Source organism: Ictidomys tridecemlineatus, chromosome 12 (genome assembly GCF_052094955.1).
Source record: "Ictidomys tridecemlineatus isolate mIctTri1 chromosome 12, mIctTri1.hap1, whole genome shotgun sequence".
Lineage (NCBI taxonomy): Eukaryota > Metazoa > Chordata > Mammalia > Rodentia > Sciuridae > Ictidomys > Ictidomys tridecemlineatus.
The window spans coordinates 1,325,986-1,342,248 of NC_135488.1; the positions used below are offsets into that span (position 1 = coordinate 1,325,986).

General features: G+C 51.7%; 1 protein-coding gene across 3 annotated transcripts in view; it reads right to left on the reverse strand.

Moving 5' to 3' along the window:
- Positions 1-16,263, reverse strand: part of Smyd1 (SET and MYND domain containing 1) — a 33,310-nt gene that overhangs the window by 11,740 nt on the left and 5,307 nt on the right. For all 3 annotated transcript variants that reach the window (XM_078027919.1, XM_078027920.1, XM_078027918.1), the window contains exons 3-4: positions 2,635-2,811; positions 1,991-2,204 (exon numbers count right to left, since the gene is read on the reverse strand). In XM_078027919.1, the coding sequence (XP_077884045.1) occupies positions 1,991-2,204; positions 2,635-2,811 (391 nt within the window). The remainder of the gene's footprint in view (positions 1-1,990; positions 2,205-2,634; positions 2,812-16,263) is intronic.

Consider the following 16,263-nt stretch of genomic DNA (forward strand, 5'->3'; position numbering starts at 1 on the left):
TTTCTCCAACTTGCCATCCTCCTGTCTCAGCCTCTGAGTCCCGGTTTGTATTTCCTGTTCACAAATTTGAAAAATCAGAAGAGGGCCATATTTAACGTGTCTCTGAAACACAAGGCAAATCAAGTTGCTACTACAGATGTGGCAGTCAATTGATTTTCTTTTCCTTAAAGTCATTCTTTCTAGAAACAGGTTCCAAACAGTTGCTCTCAGAGCACGAGACACGTGTAAGAGCACACACCTGGAGTGTGTCAGTGACTGTGTCTGGATAATGGAAACAGCACGCCCGTGTGCCCCGGCCTGGCAGTTGGTACTGGAGAAGGCCACCTTCCCACAACTCTCCTCAGACATGGGCACACCCATGAGCACCGGGCACACTTCTTTCCTCTCTGAGCTCTGGTGTCCCATCTGTAGGTTGAGTCAAATGGACTAAAGGAACCCTAAGGATCCTCTCAGCTCTGGGCTCTGGTAGTTATAGGACCGTGGCTCTCATCCTCAGACCCCTAGGGATGCCCAGGGTGGGTCTGTCACAGCAGCTCACCGCAGGGCTACCAGAAGTAAGGACAGATGCCCTGGCACCAGACAAGCTGCTTCCAGACCTTCCTTGAGCAGCAACTGTGCCTTCAGAGGTCCCATGACCTCTCTGAGCCTGGGTTCTCTGTTCTATAAACGAGGCCCTCACCTCATGAGGTAAAGATTCATGACACTATCTGGGAGGAGGCCATGATGTCTACCTTTATGGGTCAGCATGGCTGGGCCATGGTACCCAGGTACTTAATTTGGTCAAATCTTAGTATGTGTGTTTCTGTAGAGTTGTTTTTTAGATGAGATTAACTTTTAAACGAGTGAACTTGGAGCAAAGCAGAGTGGCCACCGCTTTGCAGGTGGGTCCCGATCAGCGGGAGACCTTGACACAGGAGAGACTGATGTCCCCCTGAGCAAGAGGGACTGGAGGGACAGACTGCCTTTGGCTCAAGCCCAGCTCTTCCCTGTGTGTCCAGCATCCCCTGGGCAGAGTTGCCTGAGCCAGTCCCTTAAAATAAGTCCCCACCCCTCTCTCCATGGTCAGGCCTGGAGAGGCATCGAGTGTGACCTTCTTGTTGCTATTCCACGGACCCCCTCCTCATCCTCATCACCAGCACCATGGGAGAGGCGCGGCCCACTGGCCAAGGAGCTCCTGATCCACAGACCCTGCCCCTACCTCCTGGACCTGGTGGCTCCCCTGGCTGGGTTGCCCCCTCCACAAGCCCAATTTCCCTGGCTGTACAAGGACCCACTGCTCCAGTGCCCCCTCAGTCCTGCCCTGCAGACCTGGAGAGAGGAAGGGCTTTATTTCCAAGGTGACTGGTGGGCAGGGAGGGATGGGGATCAGGTCTTTGTTTTCATTTCAGACTGAAGAAAGTTTAGCAAGTGCTGATAAGCAGGAAGATAAGTTGTCATTCAGAAATGATGCAGAAATAGTGTGTGGACGGGATGGCAGCTTCAGTCAGGGCGGGACAGATCCCAGAGCAAGCAAAGCCAGGGAGGGTCAGAGCCAGGTCTCATCTAAAGCCTCTATGCTCCTCCGTCCCCTGATGCCCTCCTGATTCTGCACCAGCACCTTCTGGAAGCGTCTTGGCTGGACAACCCCCTCTGACCCCGTCTCCCCTCTTTACTAGGAATAACACTCCAGGGTTTCTAGTTTCAAATGGGGCTATTTAGAGGCCTGTCCCTGGGCTGCGAACCGGAAACAGCAGACTCTCCTGCTGCATGGTGAGCAGGGGGCTCTCCACCAGGCTCAGGCTACTTGGACTGGGCACCATATTATGGCAATGGAGCCACTGGCCAAGGCCATGGGCGTCCTCATCAGGACCCCTCAGCAGTAGGCGCCCACCCACCCAAAGCCAGGAAGGGAAGGAGGGAGGAGAAGACGCGGGGGGGGGGGGGGGGGGGAGGGCAGCGCAGAGGGGCGGGGGAGGGCAGAGGGGAGTGGAGGGCGGAGGGGAGGCCGTACCACTCCGAAGATGTGGGAGATGTACTGCATGCTGAAAGTTTGGCTCTGGGGCGGCCAGTACTGCAGGAATGTGTCCACGTCCACCCGCAGCTCCTTCTGCTCCTCCTCCCCAAAGTGTTCCACGTGGTTCTGCAGGTCGTCCACCGACACCAAGCAGCCCTCGGTGAGCCCACTGCCCTCTCTCTCCACCCGCCACATGATGCGTGCAGCCAACCTGCGGGAGGGCAGCGTTAGGCAGGCCGCGCTCCCAGTCACGGTCACTGTCATGCTGCGTTCATTCAGCCACGGCTGATGCGCGCCAGGCCCCATGTGCAGGGATGAGGATGCCTAGAGCACGCAGGCCGGGGCAGCCGGGTGACTGGGAGACCACTGTAAGTGGACAGTACTCTTCTGTCCCACCGATTGTCAGATCCCAGCTCCTGCCTTTGTTTCTAGAGAAGCCAAAACCGTGTTTTTTCTGAGTGTGGAAATCTCCATGTCTCAACCCTGGCAGGTCAGCTGTTGCATACAGGGCCCTGGAAGGCCTGCAGAGCCTGCCTGTGTGCACTGTGGACTCCCCGGCCTCCCTCTTAGCTGGGTGGGGGGAATGGGAGGAGTGAGCCGCCCAGGGCCCTGGACATCCCTCCTGGTCTGCAGGGCCTGACCTGATGTTCTCGTTGGGTGCCTTCCCGTGTCTCTTGAGGGCCGAGCACTCCTTCTTGTGGTCCAGCCAGGCGTCCTTCTGGCAGGTGCGGTCGCAGTAGTGGGCAAACTTGCACTGCCCACAGCGGTGCAGCTTCTCCTGCCTCTTGAAGCAGGTGTGGCACACAACGGTCACCAGGCTGGCAGGGCAGAGAGAGCAGGTCAGGGGTCTCAGTGCTCCGGCTGACAGTGCTAGACCCCCACAGGAGAGGTACAATGAAAAGACACTTATTTGGGCTCAGAGTTCAGTTCAGGTTCGAGCTCACCTCTGGGGTGGCCTTTTTGGTTTGTTGTGGTTGGTTTGGTTTGGGGCACTGGGGGTTGAACCCAGGGAGCTCTATCATGGAGCTACAGCCCAAACACTATTATTTATTTTTCTTTTTTATTTTGAGACAGGTTGGCCTCAAAATTGGGATCCTCATGCCTCAACCTTCTAACTTGCTAGAATTACAGGCTACACCCACCTGGCTGTGGTGGCCTCCGGAGGCAGCCCAGGAGCCACAGGGAGAGGCACAGGGAGGGTTCCCTGAGGGTGTGTGCACACTCCCTGGTCCCTTGAAGCCACAGCTTCATCTTGGGCACTGGAGCCTGGCAACCTGAAGACCTCATCCAACTCTGCCCATGGGCCCCACTGCAGGCCACAGTCCTGGATCTCCACCTCCGACACCTTGCCATGGAGCAGGGCCACACCTGGCACAGGAAGCCCTGATATGCACTGGAACCATACCTACCCCAGTGGGGAGACTTGGGTTCAGGAACCAGCTCCGTGGGCTGGTCCTCATCACTCCAAACTCCAGACTCCCACCTTTCAGACGAGGGGCCTGAGCTTCCCGAGGTCCCCTCTAGTTCTGGCCATCCCACAGCAGGCATTTCTCGTGGCCCTGTGGGAGACACCTCTGCCCTCTGCATGCCAGTGCCTTTGTCACCTGGTGCACTGTGATTACATGACAGTGGGCTGTTAATACACAGTGACACACGCTCACAATGTAACAGGACCATCTGGCCCATTTCACGTAGCCATTCTTAACTTCATGACATGGGTGACCAAGTCTGCACACTCTGCACCCGCACAGTCCTGGGTTTTGCTACAGGAAGAATAGGTCACCTATGTCACCTGAGAAACTCTCCCAGCTCAGAGAGAGGCTAGGAGAGAGGGTGGGAAATGCACACCCATTAGAGGGCCAGTCTTCTTATCCCAGCTTCCGGCCTCCCGAGTTCCCTGCAGAGAGCCACGTGCCCTGTGTTGCCCTGCCATTAATAAAGAAGGACACAGGCCACACAGGAAATAGTTTTAGATGTAGCCTGACACCAGGCAAGTGGCCTCTGGAATGAAGCCCAGCATTTCAGGTCCCAGCTGCACATTTGTGCCTTTAACCTGAGGTTCCCCCACACCTCTCCAGGCCTCTGGATCTACAGGCCAAGCCTCTCCAGGTCTGTCTCTCCACATTTTGGGGAAATCTGTAAATCTTGAAGTTGACCATAAAGTACTCACTTATACAGCTACCTTGAGCACTGTAAATTAAGCCCCCAGTAAATAGATTAAGCAAAGAGAGATGTGATAGCTTGAAAAACCTTTAATTTAAGGCATTGCCGGTGTTATCTGCTGATCCCATAATGGGACATCAGCCTAAGGATCCCGGGGATGGCCACTGGAGGCCACCTTGAGATCGCAGGCTCATGTCAACCCTACCTACTTTCCCACACCCACACGTCACCAAGCTTCCTTTAGCAGAGAGGTGGGGAGCCCCCAAACACATCCCTCACTCTAGAGATGGCCCAGTATCCCTTGAACGCATGTTCCTGGCCTTCCTAAATAGATCCCTGGGCCGCTATTGACATGTGCTGGACTTTTCTCCCCTCATGTACATCTAGGACCCCACTGTTCCTGGGTGGAGACCTCCTCTCTTTGGGACTCCCTGGGACCCTCTTCTCCCATCATGGTGGGCAGCAGATGTGGACACCCAGGCTAGAGTCAGCAGTCTACACAGGGATCTCAAAAGGATAAGAAAATGGGCATTTAGGGGCAGCTTGAGCCTGAAGGAACTCCACAGGCCCCCCCAAGTGCCGCGATCCCTGGATCCCTTCCTGACCACGAATCTTAATTCCCAGGGAGGAAAACTTGGCACCTCTTCGGAGAACAGCACTAGTGGCCAGTCTATTTGTCAGTCAGCTTCCATCTGTCTCCACAGAAGCCATTGCCTGCACGCTCATGGGGGGCACTGGACCCTTCCTTGCCCCAGGGGGTCAGTCTTCCAGAATTGGAACCCGCTGCCTGCTTCCCCCTCCTTCCCTGCTCCAAGTGAGAGGCTCACAGCTCCTTCAGCAGGAACAGTGTGGCCCCTGGAGTCCTCCCTCCTGGGTGGCCTCCGATGTTCCCTGCAGTCAGAGGAAGGTGGGCATAACCATGCCATCAAGCCAGGTCCAGGGGCCAGAGCAAGGGGTCAGATTCAGGGGCCAGCCCAAGGCCAGGCCCCATGTTGGCACAGTGGCATCAAGAGGGGGAGACACATGCAGAGCCAGCAGAGGGCACTGCGTGAGCTGCTGCTCCAAGCCAGGCCTGGACTTCCCAGAGTCCAGGCGGCCCCCAGCCACCCGCCGGCAGACCCAGCACCCTGCTCTGTCCCCACCGAGGTGCATTGCTGGCAACTTGTTAGTGACACTGAAGTGCTCCAGGGTGTGGAAAGTCAGTGCTTATTTGTAAGTTAGGGAGATTCAAGGTTATCCCCACAGTAACATCCTCCTTGCTCTGCCACCTGCATCCCCACAAGCTTCCCTGTGACACAGAAGGAGTCCCTCTTCATACTTAGAATTGCACAGACTCCACAGCCTCCATCAGGAGCCACAGGGATGCACCAGGGAGAAGGCCGCTGTCGTGAATGCCCAACAGAGCAGGCACACGAGCTACCACGGGGCCTGGCCAGCGTGTGCAGTCCCCGAGCCCCGGAGAGGGGGAGCTGCAAGTCCCACATGTCAGGATTGCATTCTTTGGCAGGAGTTTGAAGTTTGTTAGCAGAGACTGGCTTGCTGAAGAACACGAAAGACTAGCCCCCAAAAGGCTCCAAATGTCATCTCCTGGCCACTCAGGGTGAGGACACTTTATAATCCCCGTGTCCAAGATAGAGAATAATATCACAATGAGGTCCCACTTACACTTCCTGGATCTTGACTTTGCACTTTTATTAGTTTCTTTTACAAAAATACATTAGTGTAAAATCAAATTATAAATAGTCTCCAGACCCTCCCAAGCTCTCCCAAAGGCACGAGCCCAATCAGAGTCTCTGTCTATCCATAGGGCACTAAATATTCTTTATAGGGACAGAGTAGATATACAATCAACCACACATATTTAAAGTATATTCTTCTGGGCTGCGGGTGTAGCTCATTGGTAGAACACATGTCTACATGTACAAGGCCTTGGATTCAATCCTCAGCACCCTCCCCCAAATGTATGTGCCAGCCAGCTTTCTGTTACTATAACAAAATACTTGAGATAATCAGCCTAAATTATTTTTGATACTGAGGATTGAACCCTGGAGTGCTTAACCACTGAGCCCTTTTTATGTTTTATTTTGAGACAGGGTCTCACTAAGTTGCCGAGGCTGATCTCAAACTTGCAATTCTCCCAAGTCGCTGGGATTGCAGATGTGCCCACCAGGCTAAGATAGTCCACTTAGGAAAAGGAAAGGTTTATTTCATCTCACGGCTTGGGACATTTCAGTCCTCAGTCCGCTGACCCATTGCTTTTGGCCTGTGGCAACGTGGCACATCCTGGTGGGAGCCCATGGCAGAGGAAGCTGCTCACCTCATGGCAACCAGGAAGCAAGGAGAGGAAGAGGAGGAGGTGGCGCCTCTTCAAGGAAGCACCCCAGTGGCCTAACCTCCTTCCAGCAGCCACCTCCTGAAGTTTCCATCATCATCCAAAATCACCACAGGTTGGGGACCAAGCCTCTAGTCGGAGTCATCCGTGGGCTGTGTGTGTGAGCCATGTGCACTTAAGCGCATGAGGGGAGTGGCCCAACGTTGCTGCCTGATTGTGTGCCTTTCCTCTCGCTCTGCCTGTGATCCCACACAGCACCTGAGATGGGTGTGGCCTCCCAAGACGCCAGTCAATCCTCTGACCCCAAGACACCACCAAGCAAGACTCCACCCTTCAAAATCCATTCCCTTGCCTTATTGGGGTGGAACTTTCTCAAACATCTTTCCCCTAAAATAAAAACAGGGGTTTGGGGTATGCTCACTCTCTTGCTCCTTCCAGGGCTGGAGCTGCCCCTTGGGGTCACCAAACTGTCCTGCCTTAGAAATTTATGTTCATTTGCTGCATGTTTCTTCACCGTTTTCCTAGTTATTTATACAGCCAGCTTCCTTGAACCCAGTTCATGTCACCAGTCCAGCCAGCTGGTGATAGCCTTTGACACATGGGCTTTGGAGGGACATTCAAAATTCAAGCTATAAGCCAGGCATGGTGGTACACACCTGTAATCCCAGTAACTTGGGAGGCTAAGGCAGGAGGATCAAGAATTTGAGGCCAACATCAGCAACTTTGTGCCACCCTCATCAACTTGGTGAGACCCTTTCTCAACAGAAAAAAATCAAGAAGGACTGGGGATGTAGTTCAGTGATAAAGTGTCCCTGGGTTCAATCTCTAGGACAAAAAAAAAAATCAAACTATAGGAACCTACTCCAGCTCCTGAAAGCTCATGTTCTTCTCCCCAAGCAAAGTGCATTCAGGCCACCCTGAGAGTGTGTACACTTGGACAGATTCCAACAGGTACATCTGTCCACAGACCATCACCAAGAGGGCGCACACATCTGTCCACAAGACTGTCATCAAGATGGTGCACATCTGTGTACCAGACCATCACCAAGATGGTGCACATCTGTGTACCAAACTGTCACCTAGATGGCGCACACACACATCACAGCCTGAAGTTCCTTCCTGGCTCTGAACTGCCTCACAGGAAATGGAGGCATCACCATTGTCCCCTCCTGGCTGCTTGTGGTGTAGCGTTCCCTTTCATCAAGAGCATCTTCTGTGCTAGTGTGTTAGCTTCCAGACCTCGGCACACCTGAGAACCTTTCCTAGGTTGGGGAAGGAGGAGCAGCAGGAGACGCCATCTCTAGGACATCAGGACCAGATGGCACAGAAACACACAGGCAGAAAAGAGGGTGGCAAGCCAGACCTGGGGCAGGACTGTTAAAAGCTGCACAGTGGTGCCTGCTGTCACTTGGCACTTCATGACTGTCCCCTCCAGGGTCGTCCATCAGAGAAAACCCCACACTGGGAGTGTCTAATGCCTTACACTCAAATTGGTATTTGTTTTTTAAAATATACATTTTTAACTCTTTTATTTTGTTTATTTATTTTTATGTGGTGCTGAGGATCAAACCCAGTGCCTCACATGTGCAGGGCAAACACTCTGCCACCGAGCCACAACCCCAGCCCCCAAATTGGTATTTTTAGAGCATCTAATATACCTCATATTTTAGTCACATATATAAATATAATATACATTCATATTTCATGGATACATTGAAATTTGCAAAATCTTCAAAAATTTATGAAATATTAAAAATATCACAGTGCCCATGTCACTGTTTTAAAGGTTAAATACTGGGGGCTGGGGGTGTAGCTCAGTGGTGGAGCACACACGTAGCAAGAGGAAGGCCTTGTGTTCAATCCCCAACAACCCCCAAATTCTTAAATATTTTTTAATAAAAAATAAATCTTAAGCCAAGCATGGCAGTACACACCTGTGATCCCAGTAGCTCAGGAGGCTGAGGCAGGAGGATGGAGAGTTCAAAGCCAGCCTGAGCCACTTAGCAAAGCCCTAAGCAATTCAGCAAGACCCTGTCTCTAAATAAAAATACTCAAAAGGGCTAAGGATGTTGCTCAGTGGTTAAGTGCCCCTGGGTTCAATGACTGGTACAAAAAATAATAATTAATAAATTAAATAAATCTTAAATGTGAATAGGCTCTAGGGGATCACCTGGCATAACAGACATTTGACGTTTGCGCTCACTGCTTGGCCTAACCCACATGGTATCACGGGATTGGAGAGTGGCCAGCACAAGCTGAAGGAGTCTCATCCCCAGAGCAACTCTCAAAGCAAACACAGCAGCCTGGCCTGCTGTGTCAGGGAACAATGGTGCCACTGAGAGTCTGTCCAGTCAAACCCCTGGCAGAAGACAGTGTTTTCAAATGTGCCAATGTGAAGGTCAGTCAACAGCAACTGTTCAGAACATGGATTTTGGCGGGCAGAAGCCCACAGTCTGACATGGTCAAGGGCTGCTGGTCATGGTGACAGTAGAAACATATGAGTAGGACTTGGTTGTCATTGATTTGTAACTGTGCAGACAATGCCCCCTATGGCCTGCCCCTGGCTGGACCCCTGTCCCGCCTGCCCCAGGTCTGCACAGCCTGAGGTTCATTAAGGTGTGTTTTCCTGGCCTGGCACTTGTTCCCAGCTCCCAGGAGCTGACTTAAATCACTTCTACTAAGGCCTGAATTTAGAATAATCCACTTGCAATGAACTATAGCCAAATTATGTTCCTAAGAATAAATTCCAGAGGGTTGGACCATGTGGCTTCAAGGTCACGAGCAACCACTTTGGGGAGGAGGCTGGAGACAGAGCCCTGGCTGCTCCAGTGAGACCTTCACCCTTCACTCCAGGCTGAGTGACAGGAAGCCTTCCAATCACTGATTGTCGCCTGCCTCGGATCAGTAAGCCTATCAGTTCAGTGTCCCACCTCCTTCCACCTCGTCACTTCCCCATAAGACGCTTTCATTCCTCTCATAAAAACTAAATGTGCAGTGGGACAAATCTGACATAGTAAACGTGACCATCAGGATGGCCTTTTCTCACCCTGACTAGCGTGGGTCCGAGTGTGAGCGAGTGCTTCCTGCAGAGCCAAGGGAAGAAGTCGGCTTGGGATCCATCCTGCAGTTCCCCGGGGGGCCTGGAGCCAGCTTCAAAGGCCAGTGAAACCCAGGAAGCATTGCAAGTTAGCTACAAATCCCGGTGCCCTTGGGACAGGCGGCCCCTCTTTCGGCTACCTGCTGCCCTAGCCCTGAGCTGCACCTGCGGACTGCAGCCCTGGCTCACTGCACACACATCCTCGGAGGTCCTGCTATATCCAGCTTCTGCTGCCAGGTTTGGGGGGACCGGGATTGTGCCCTTCCTATTCTGGGGGGACACTGATGCCTTTCAGGAGCGAGAAAGTAGAGACGGGAGGAACCTGGATCCTGCTGCTTCCAGGGAGCACACGGGAAATACCAGGTAGACAGGAAGGGGAAGCTTATTTAGAAACAAGGAGAAGGAGAAGCCTAGCCCTCTGGTCCTCACCTCTCCTCATCAGTGGTGTGTGTGACCTCCTCACAGGAGGAGTGGCAGGGAAAACCTCCAGAGTTTTGGGATAATGTGGAAGGTCAAATCTGGAGTCAGTTAGAGCTGGGTTCAACTCCTGACTCCAATATCTGCTGGCTATGAGACCTTAGCAAGTCCCCTAACCTCTCTGAGCCCTGATTCCTTATGTGAAGATGGGAATGGCAACACCTACATCTTGATATCTTTTAGACTAATGTTTGTTGCTTTTGAAAGAAACATCATTACTGCTTTTAAATTAAAACAAGAATACATTTACAAAGAAGTTCTACCCTCAGGGTGATTTTTCAGGATTTAATGATTTTGATGTAATAGGTGTGAAGTAGCCAGCACAGCCTGGCACTGGGTGGGTGCTCCCTGGATGGCAGCCTGGCCCGCCCATCACACGGGGAGGTTGGTCAGGTGACCTCTGAGCCCCTGCTCTCCTCCAGCTCCTCCTGCTCTCCAAGGTGCCAGGGAGGAGGAGAGTACAGACAGGTATGGAGACCCTCCTGGTGGGACCAGGGCCCCTCCTAGATGGAAATACCCCCATCCGTTCTCCCAGCACAGAAGAGTGTCCAAAAGAAGCAAATCCCCAAACCACTACTTGGATTCTGGGAGAATGCAGTCCCGCCAGGCTCAGCTGGGTGGCCTTCAGCAAGACTACCTTCTGGGCTACCAGGTGCCCTTCACACAGGAAGTGGCAGGTCTCTTTTGTACAGAGCTCCGAGTTTCCAGAGGTGTGTGGAGTCTTCTTTTTTAAATCTCTCCACAGCCTTTGGAGCCCTGGTGGTCATTGTCCCGCAGGGGTCTCACCCGAGTGCCTGCTGCTGCACCCACTCCCAGCATGAGGGCAGACGCCCCAGAGCCCTCTGTTCTCCTGAAGCCTGTGTGGTTTCTCCTGGCCACTGGTCCCCACTCGCTCCTCGCCCCGCAGCTGTGCCCTGTGCTCTGTCACCTGTCAGCGTCAAGAGGGACGGAGGGGCAGCTGCTGCTCCGCTCCTTGTATGGAAATAGTCACAGACAAATGCAAAGTCGAGGTGTGCACGCGGTGGGCGGGCCAGCTGAGGCTCAGAGAGCGCCCCCCGCTCCACAGGCTGCCTGGACGCTGGGGAAGGGGGTCTTCAAGAGCACCCCTTCCAGCGCCTAGACAACTCCAGTGTCTCAAAATTCCTTTTCTCACTCCTTCTTTCCTTTCTTCACCCTTCCCCCTACTCCTCCCCTCCTCCTTCTTTTCACAAGTCTTTACTGAGCATCTGTTATGTGCTGCACACTGAGGTAGGTAATGGAGGGCCTGAACACAAGGAAGGCTGATCTCGCCCTCCTGAAGCCCCCAGGCTGGGCTGGGACACAAACACGTATGAAGGCAACACCATCAGGTCCGGGAGGAGCCCTTACTTCACTGAAGTGGAGCTGTCACCTGGGAGGGGAGACATTGTTCTGGCTGTGTGCAACCTGGAGGCCCAGGTCTCCTGCGTGAGAGGGAGCTGGGTGAGCGGCGGGCGGGGTGCTCTAGGAGACAGGAGTGGCCAGCTCTTGGGGAGATTACAGGAAGCACTGTATTGGGAAGGGATGTTGGGAAAGTGACCAGGCTTGGGGGACGTGGACTGCCCTCTCAGTGCATGTCCCCATCCTGCAGGCCCAGGGGCTCCACTGATGGCCTGTCAGAGAGGAGCCACAGGAGCAGAGCTGGCTGCTCCGTTTCTCTCCAGACATCTCCCTACTGTGCATTTCAGACCCAGTGGCCCTGAGGGACGTTGCTGTGCTGCTGTTCACTGTCCTGTGTGCCTAGGCATACACTGGGTGGTATGGCGTCTCTGGAGGATGCCCGGGATGGCCTATCCATCTCTAACACCACTTTCTTGTTTGTTTGTTTGTTTTGAGTACCAGGGATTGAACTCAGGGGCCCTCGAGTTTGATCATCCCCAGCCCTATTTGTATTTTATTTAGAGACAGGGTCTCACTGAGTTGCTTAGGGCCTCGCTGTAGCTGAGGCTGGCTTTGAACTCATGATCCTCTCGCCTCAGCCTCCAGAGCTGCTGGGATTACAGGCCACATTTTATTGAAACGCTGACTCTTAAGGTTTTCCCTGCCACTCCTCCCGTGAGGAGGTCACACACCCCATACCTGGATGCTAGCCCTGCGCCAGCTATGTCCACACCCCGACCTGAGATTCTGCTGAGCCCTCAGATGCACATGAGTGACGATGACATCTCTGAGGAGGTGATTTGCCTAAATTTTTAAAAAGCAACCCATCCTAAGTCTGCCGTTGAGGACTGTGGAGAACTCAAGCCCTGCAGCTTTCTGCAGCCAAATGCCAAACTAAAGGGGAGACTCGCCCTCAGCAAGGGCAGACCTGGGAGTCTGCCACCTGATCACCCTAACAGACACTGATTCCTGCATTTTCTGAACTAATTGTCCAGGAATTTCTCTAATCCCGTTATTAAGTTGTTTCTATTTATAGCCTCATCTGCCCTCCACCCTCCACTCACCAGCTGCTCCCAGATTAAAGGCCACATGTGTGTCCTGCGTCTGCGGGGCTAATCCTGGCTTTCCCACGGGTCACATAGCACTCCAGAGGCCCAAGGCCCAGCTGTCCCCACTGGGTCTAAAGGGGCTCTCTCTGGTTCAGTTTTCAAAAGCAGCCTGGCTGGGACCATTTCTTTAAAAGTCCTCAGCTCCTCGCTGCCCCTTGTGCTTTCCCTGCACACAGGTGTCTGCACAATGTCCCGGCCACCCTAACTCCCACCCAGAATCATCTGGACTTGGTCATGTTTTATTTAAAGGACTTAAAAGCTCTGGGGATATAGCTCAGTGGCAGAACCCTCATCTAGCATGTACGTGACCCTAGGTTCAATCCCTAGCACAGAAAAGAGTCATAAAAATTAAAAGAAAAGTCTCCAAAATTATCCTGGCTCCTTCCTTCTTCTTACTATACTTTATAAAGAACTTTGATCTAGAAAATTCACATTACTGGTTGTGGTAGGTTCAAAAATAGCCTTCCAAGGTGTTCATGTCCTAATTCCTGGAACCTGGGAGCTGGTGACCTTTTTTTCAGGGCTGGGGATCAAACTCAGGGCCTCATACATGCTAGGCAGTGCTCTGCTCTCAGTCTCAGCCCTTATTATTTTGTTTTTGAGACAGGATCTCCCTAAATTGCCCAGGATGTCCTTGAACTTGGGATCCTCCTGCCTCAGCCTTCTGAGTTGGGATTACAGGCGTAATTGCACCTGGCTATAATCATCTTTTGATTCTTCTGAAATTGATGGATGCTTTTTCTTTTATTAAAATTAAATACTGGCTGGGCATGGTGGTGCACACCTGTAATCCCAGTGGCTCAGGAGGCAGAGGCAGGAGAATCACGAGTTCAAAGCCAGCCTCAGCAAAAGTGAGGTGCTAAGCAACTCAGTGAGTCCCTGTCTCTAAGTAAAATACAAAATAGGGCTGTGGATGTGGCTCAGTGGTTGAGTGGCTCTGAGTTCAATCTCCGGTACCCAAAACAAAACAAAAACAAAATACCATTAATTTCATTGAACACTGCACGAGAAAGCTTGGTAGCAGTGCCATGAAGCCCTCTTGGGGTGGGAGTGCAGCTGATGAGAACCAATGGCCTGGACAACTCAGTCCTTCATGGGACCCACCCTGTGTGACCTGGGGGACCATTACCTCTCTAAGCCTCAGTTTCCTCATCTGCCACAGAAGATTGCATAAAAGCCAATGGCCCTGGCATTCATCTGGGCCTGGAACCACTCACACCTGATGGAAGCCGTGGACTTTCTCCCAGAGGCAGAAGCGGATATGCCCACACATAGAAAGCTGGACCTTCCAGGTTCAGGTATTTCCCTGGTGAAGGATCCCTGGATCCAAGTTAGGAACCCCTAGGCCACATGGACTCTAAATCCAAGACGGGGGGACTGTCCAGGGGACCTCAAGAGGAGTAACAGCACTTCCAGGCCCACCCCGGCCAGGGCAGGTGAGGCTTTGGGTGCCAAGGGACTGGAAATTTTCAGGTGCCCCAGAAAAAAAGGCCTGTGGCCTGACTATGTCTTATGTATGAGGCACTGGGTTCGAGTCTTAGCACCACATATAAATTTATAAAATAAAGGTCCATTGACAATTAAAATGTGTGTGTGTGTGTGTGTGTGTGTGTGTGTAGAGAGAGAGAGAGAGAGAGAGGGAGAGAGAGAGAAACAGAATGTTCAGAACACTCTTTCAAAGGACAATTTATTATTTTCAGATGGCTATTTCAAGAGGTTCTCCAAAATTATTTGAAAATTATTTGAAGTGTATTATGCTTCTGTTGACCAGCCCAATTCTGAATTCATTCCAGTTTGGCCACATAGTTATTAGGCATATACATTGTTTGAAAGTAATGATGGTGATGGATGGTGACAGTGGCGATGGTGATGGTGGTGGTGATGGCAATGATGATGGTGGTGGTGATGGCAATGATGATGGTGGTGGTGATGGTGGTGGTGGTGGTAGGGATGGTGATGATGGTTATGATGATGATGGTGATGGTGATGTTAATGGTAATGGTGATAGTGGTGATGGTGATGATGATGATGGTAATGGTGATAGTGGTGATGGTGGTGATGGTAGTGATAATAATGATGGTGGTGGTGGTGGTGGTGATGGTGATGGTGATAGTGATGGTAATAGTGATGGTGGTGATGATAGTGATGGTGATGTGGTAGTAATGTTGGTGGTGATGGCAATGATGGCGGTGGTGATGGTGATGGTGGTGGTGGTGATTGTGGTGATGGTGGCATTAGTGGTGGTGATGATGGCAGTGGTGGTGATGGTATGATGGTGGTGGTGATAACGGTAGTGGTGGTGGTGGTGGTGATGGTGATGGTGGTGATAGTAGTGACAGTAATGATGGTGGTGGTGGTAGTGTTATAGGTAGTGGTGGTAGTAGTGGTGATGGTGGTGGTGGTAGTGATGTGGTGGTAGTAGTAGTGATGGTGATGATGGTGATGGTGATGGTGATGATGGTGGCAATGGTGGTGAATTTCATTCATATTACAATAAGTTACCTGGCTTATCCAGTAGATTTTGGAGTTAAAAATATGGAGGTTTTCCTTTGAGGGTCTGGAAGAGTTCCAGGCCACCCAGGGAAAAGGCCAGGACCTGACCATTTGCTGAAGGCCTGAGTCACTCCTGAGCCCTTTGTCTCTCCTTCTACTTGACATAAAACAAACTGAGTCAGCTAAGATGAAAACCACAGTGACAACAGGAATCAGTGTGCAATGAAGGAACAAGAAAGAAGCAAAGCTGGACATCACTTTAAAAGGCACACAAAGGGAAAATATGCACCTCTAAAAATGTCTTCAGATAAGATCAAAGAAAGACTTGCAAAATTAAAGTCAAAACTAATAGAAGACTGTAGAAGAGCTGAAATCAAAACAGAAGGGATTTCAAGAAACTCAGGCAGTGGTGAAGACCTGCACATAAAGGAGGGGAAAACATCTGAGCACGAAAGTGCAAATGCTCCTCAGTTTGTGACAGGGACAGGTGCCAGTGAACACATCCTAAGTTGGAAATATCCTGAGTTAAAATGCATGCAGGGCTGCGGGTGCTGCTTAGTGGTAGAGCACTTCCCGGGTGCCCCAGGCGCTGGGTTCCATTCCCAGCACAGCCAAAGAAAAGACAAAGATGCGTGTGGTCACCTGGCCACCAACACCCTAGCTCAACACAACACACTGTGGAGTGTCCGTCACTCACCTGGTGACAGCTGAGTGACTGGGGGCTGCAGCAGCTGCCACTGCCCAGCCTCTTGACAGTACTGTGCTGCCCACCACCAGCCCAGGAGAAGACCAACAGGCCTACCTCACAGGGCAGCTCCCACTGGGTGTGGTCACCCTCACACCTTCTAGAGGTGAAGACTGTGGGGAACCGTCCTAATGGGGACCCTCTTTTCTTAAAACTTGAGGACATTCAAAGAAAACCAAATCATAAAATAATACATGTTGATGACTAATAAGCAGTTTAAAAGTTCACTTCTCTAATAATGAAAACTCAAATTATAACAATAGTAAAGTAAGATTTTACAGATTAAGTTGGAAATCATAAAAAAGTAACTAATGACTGCTCACCAAGGCTGGGGCGGGTAGGTAAACCTTCACTGCCAGAGAAGGCAGCGTGGCCCCTTTGGGGAGGTGATGTGGAAATCTACATCCAAAGCCTGACAAGTGTCTTTTGAAGTAAAAAAAAAAAAAAAGAAAGAAA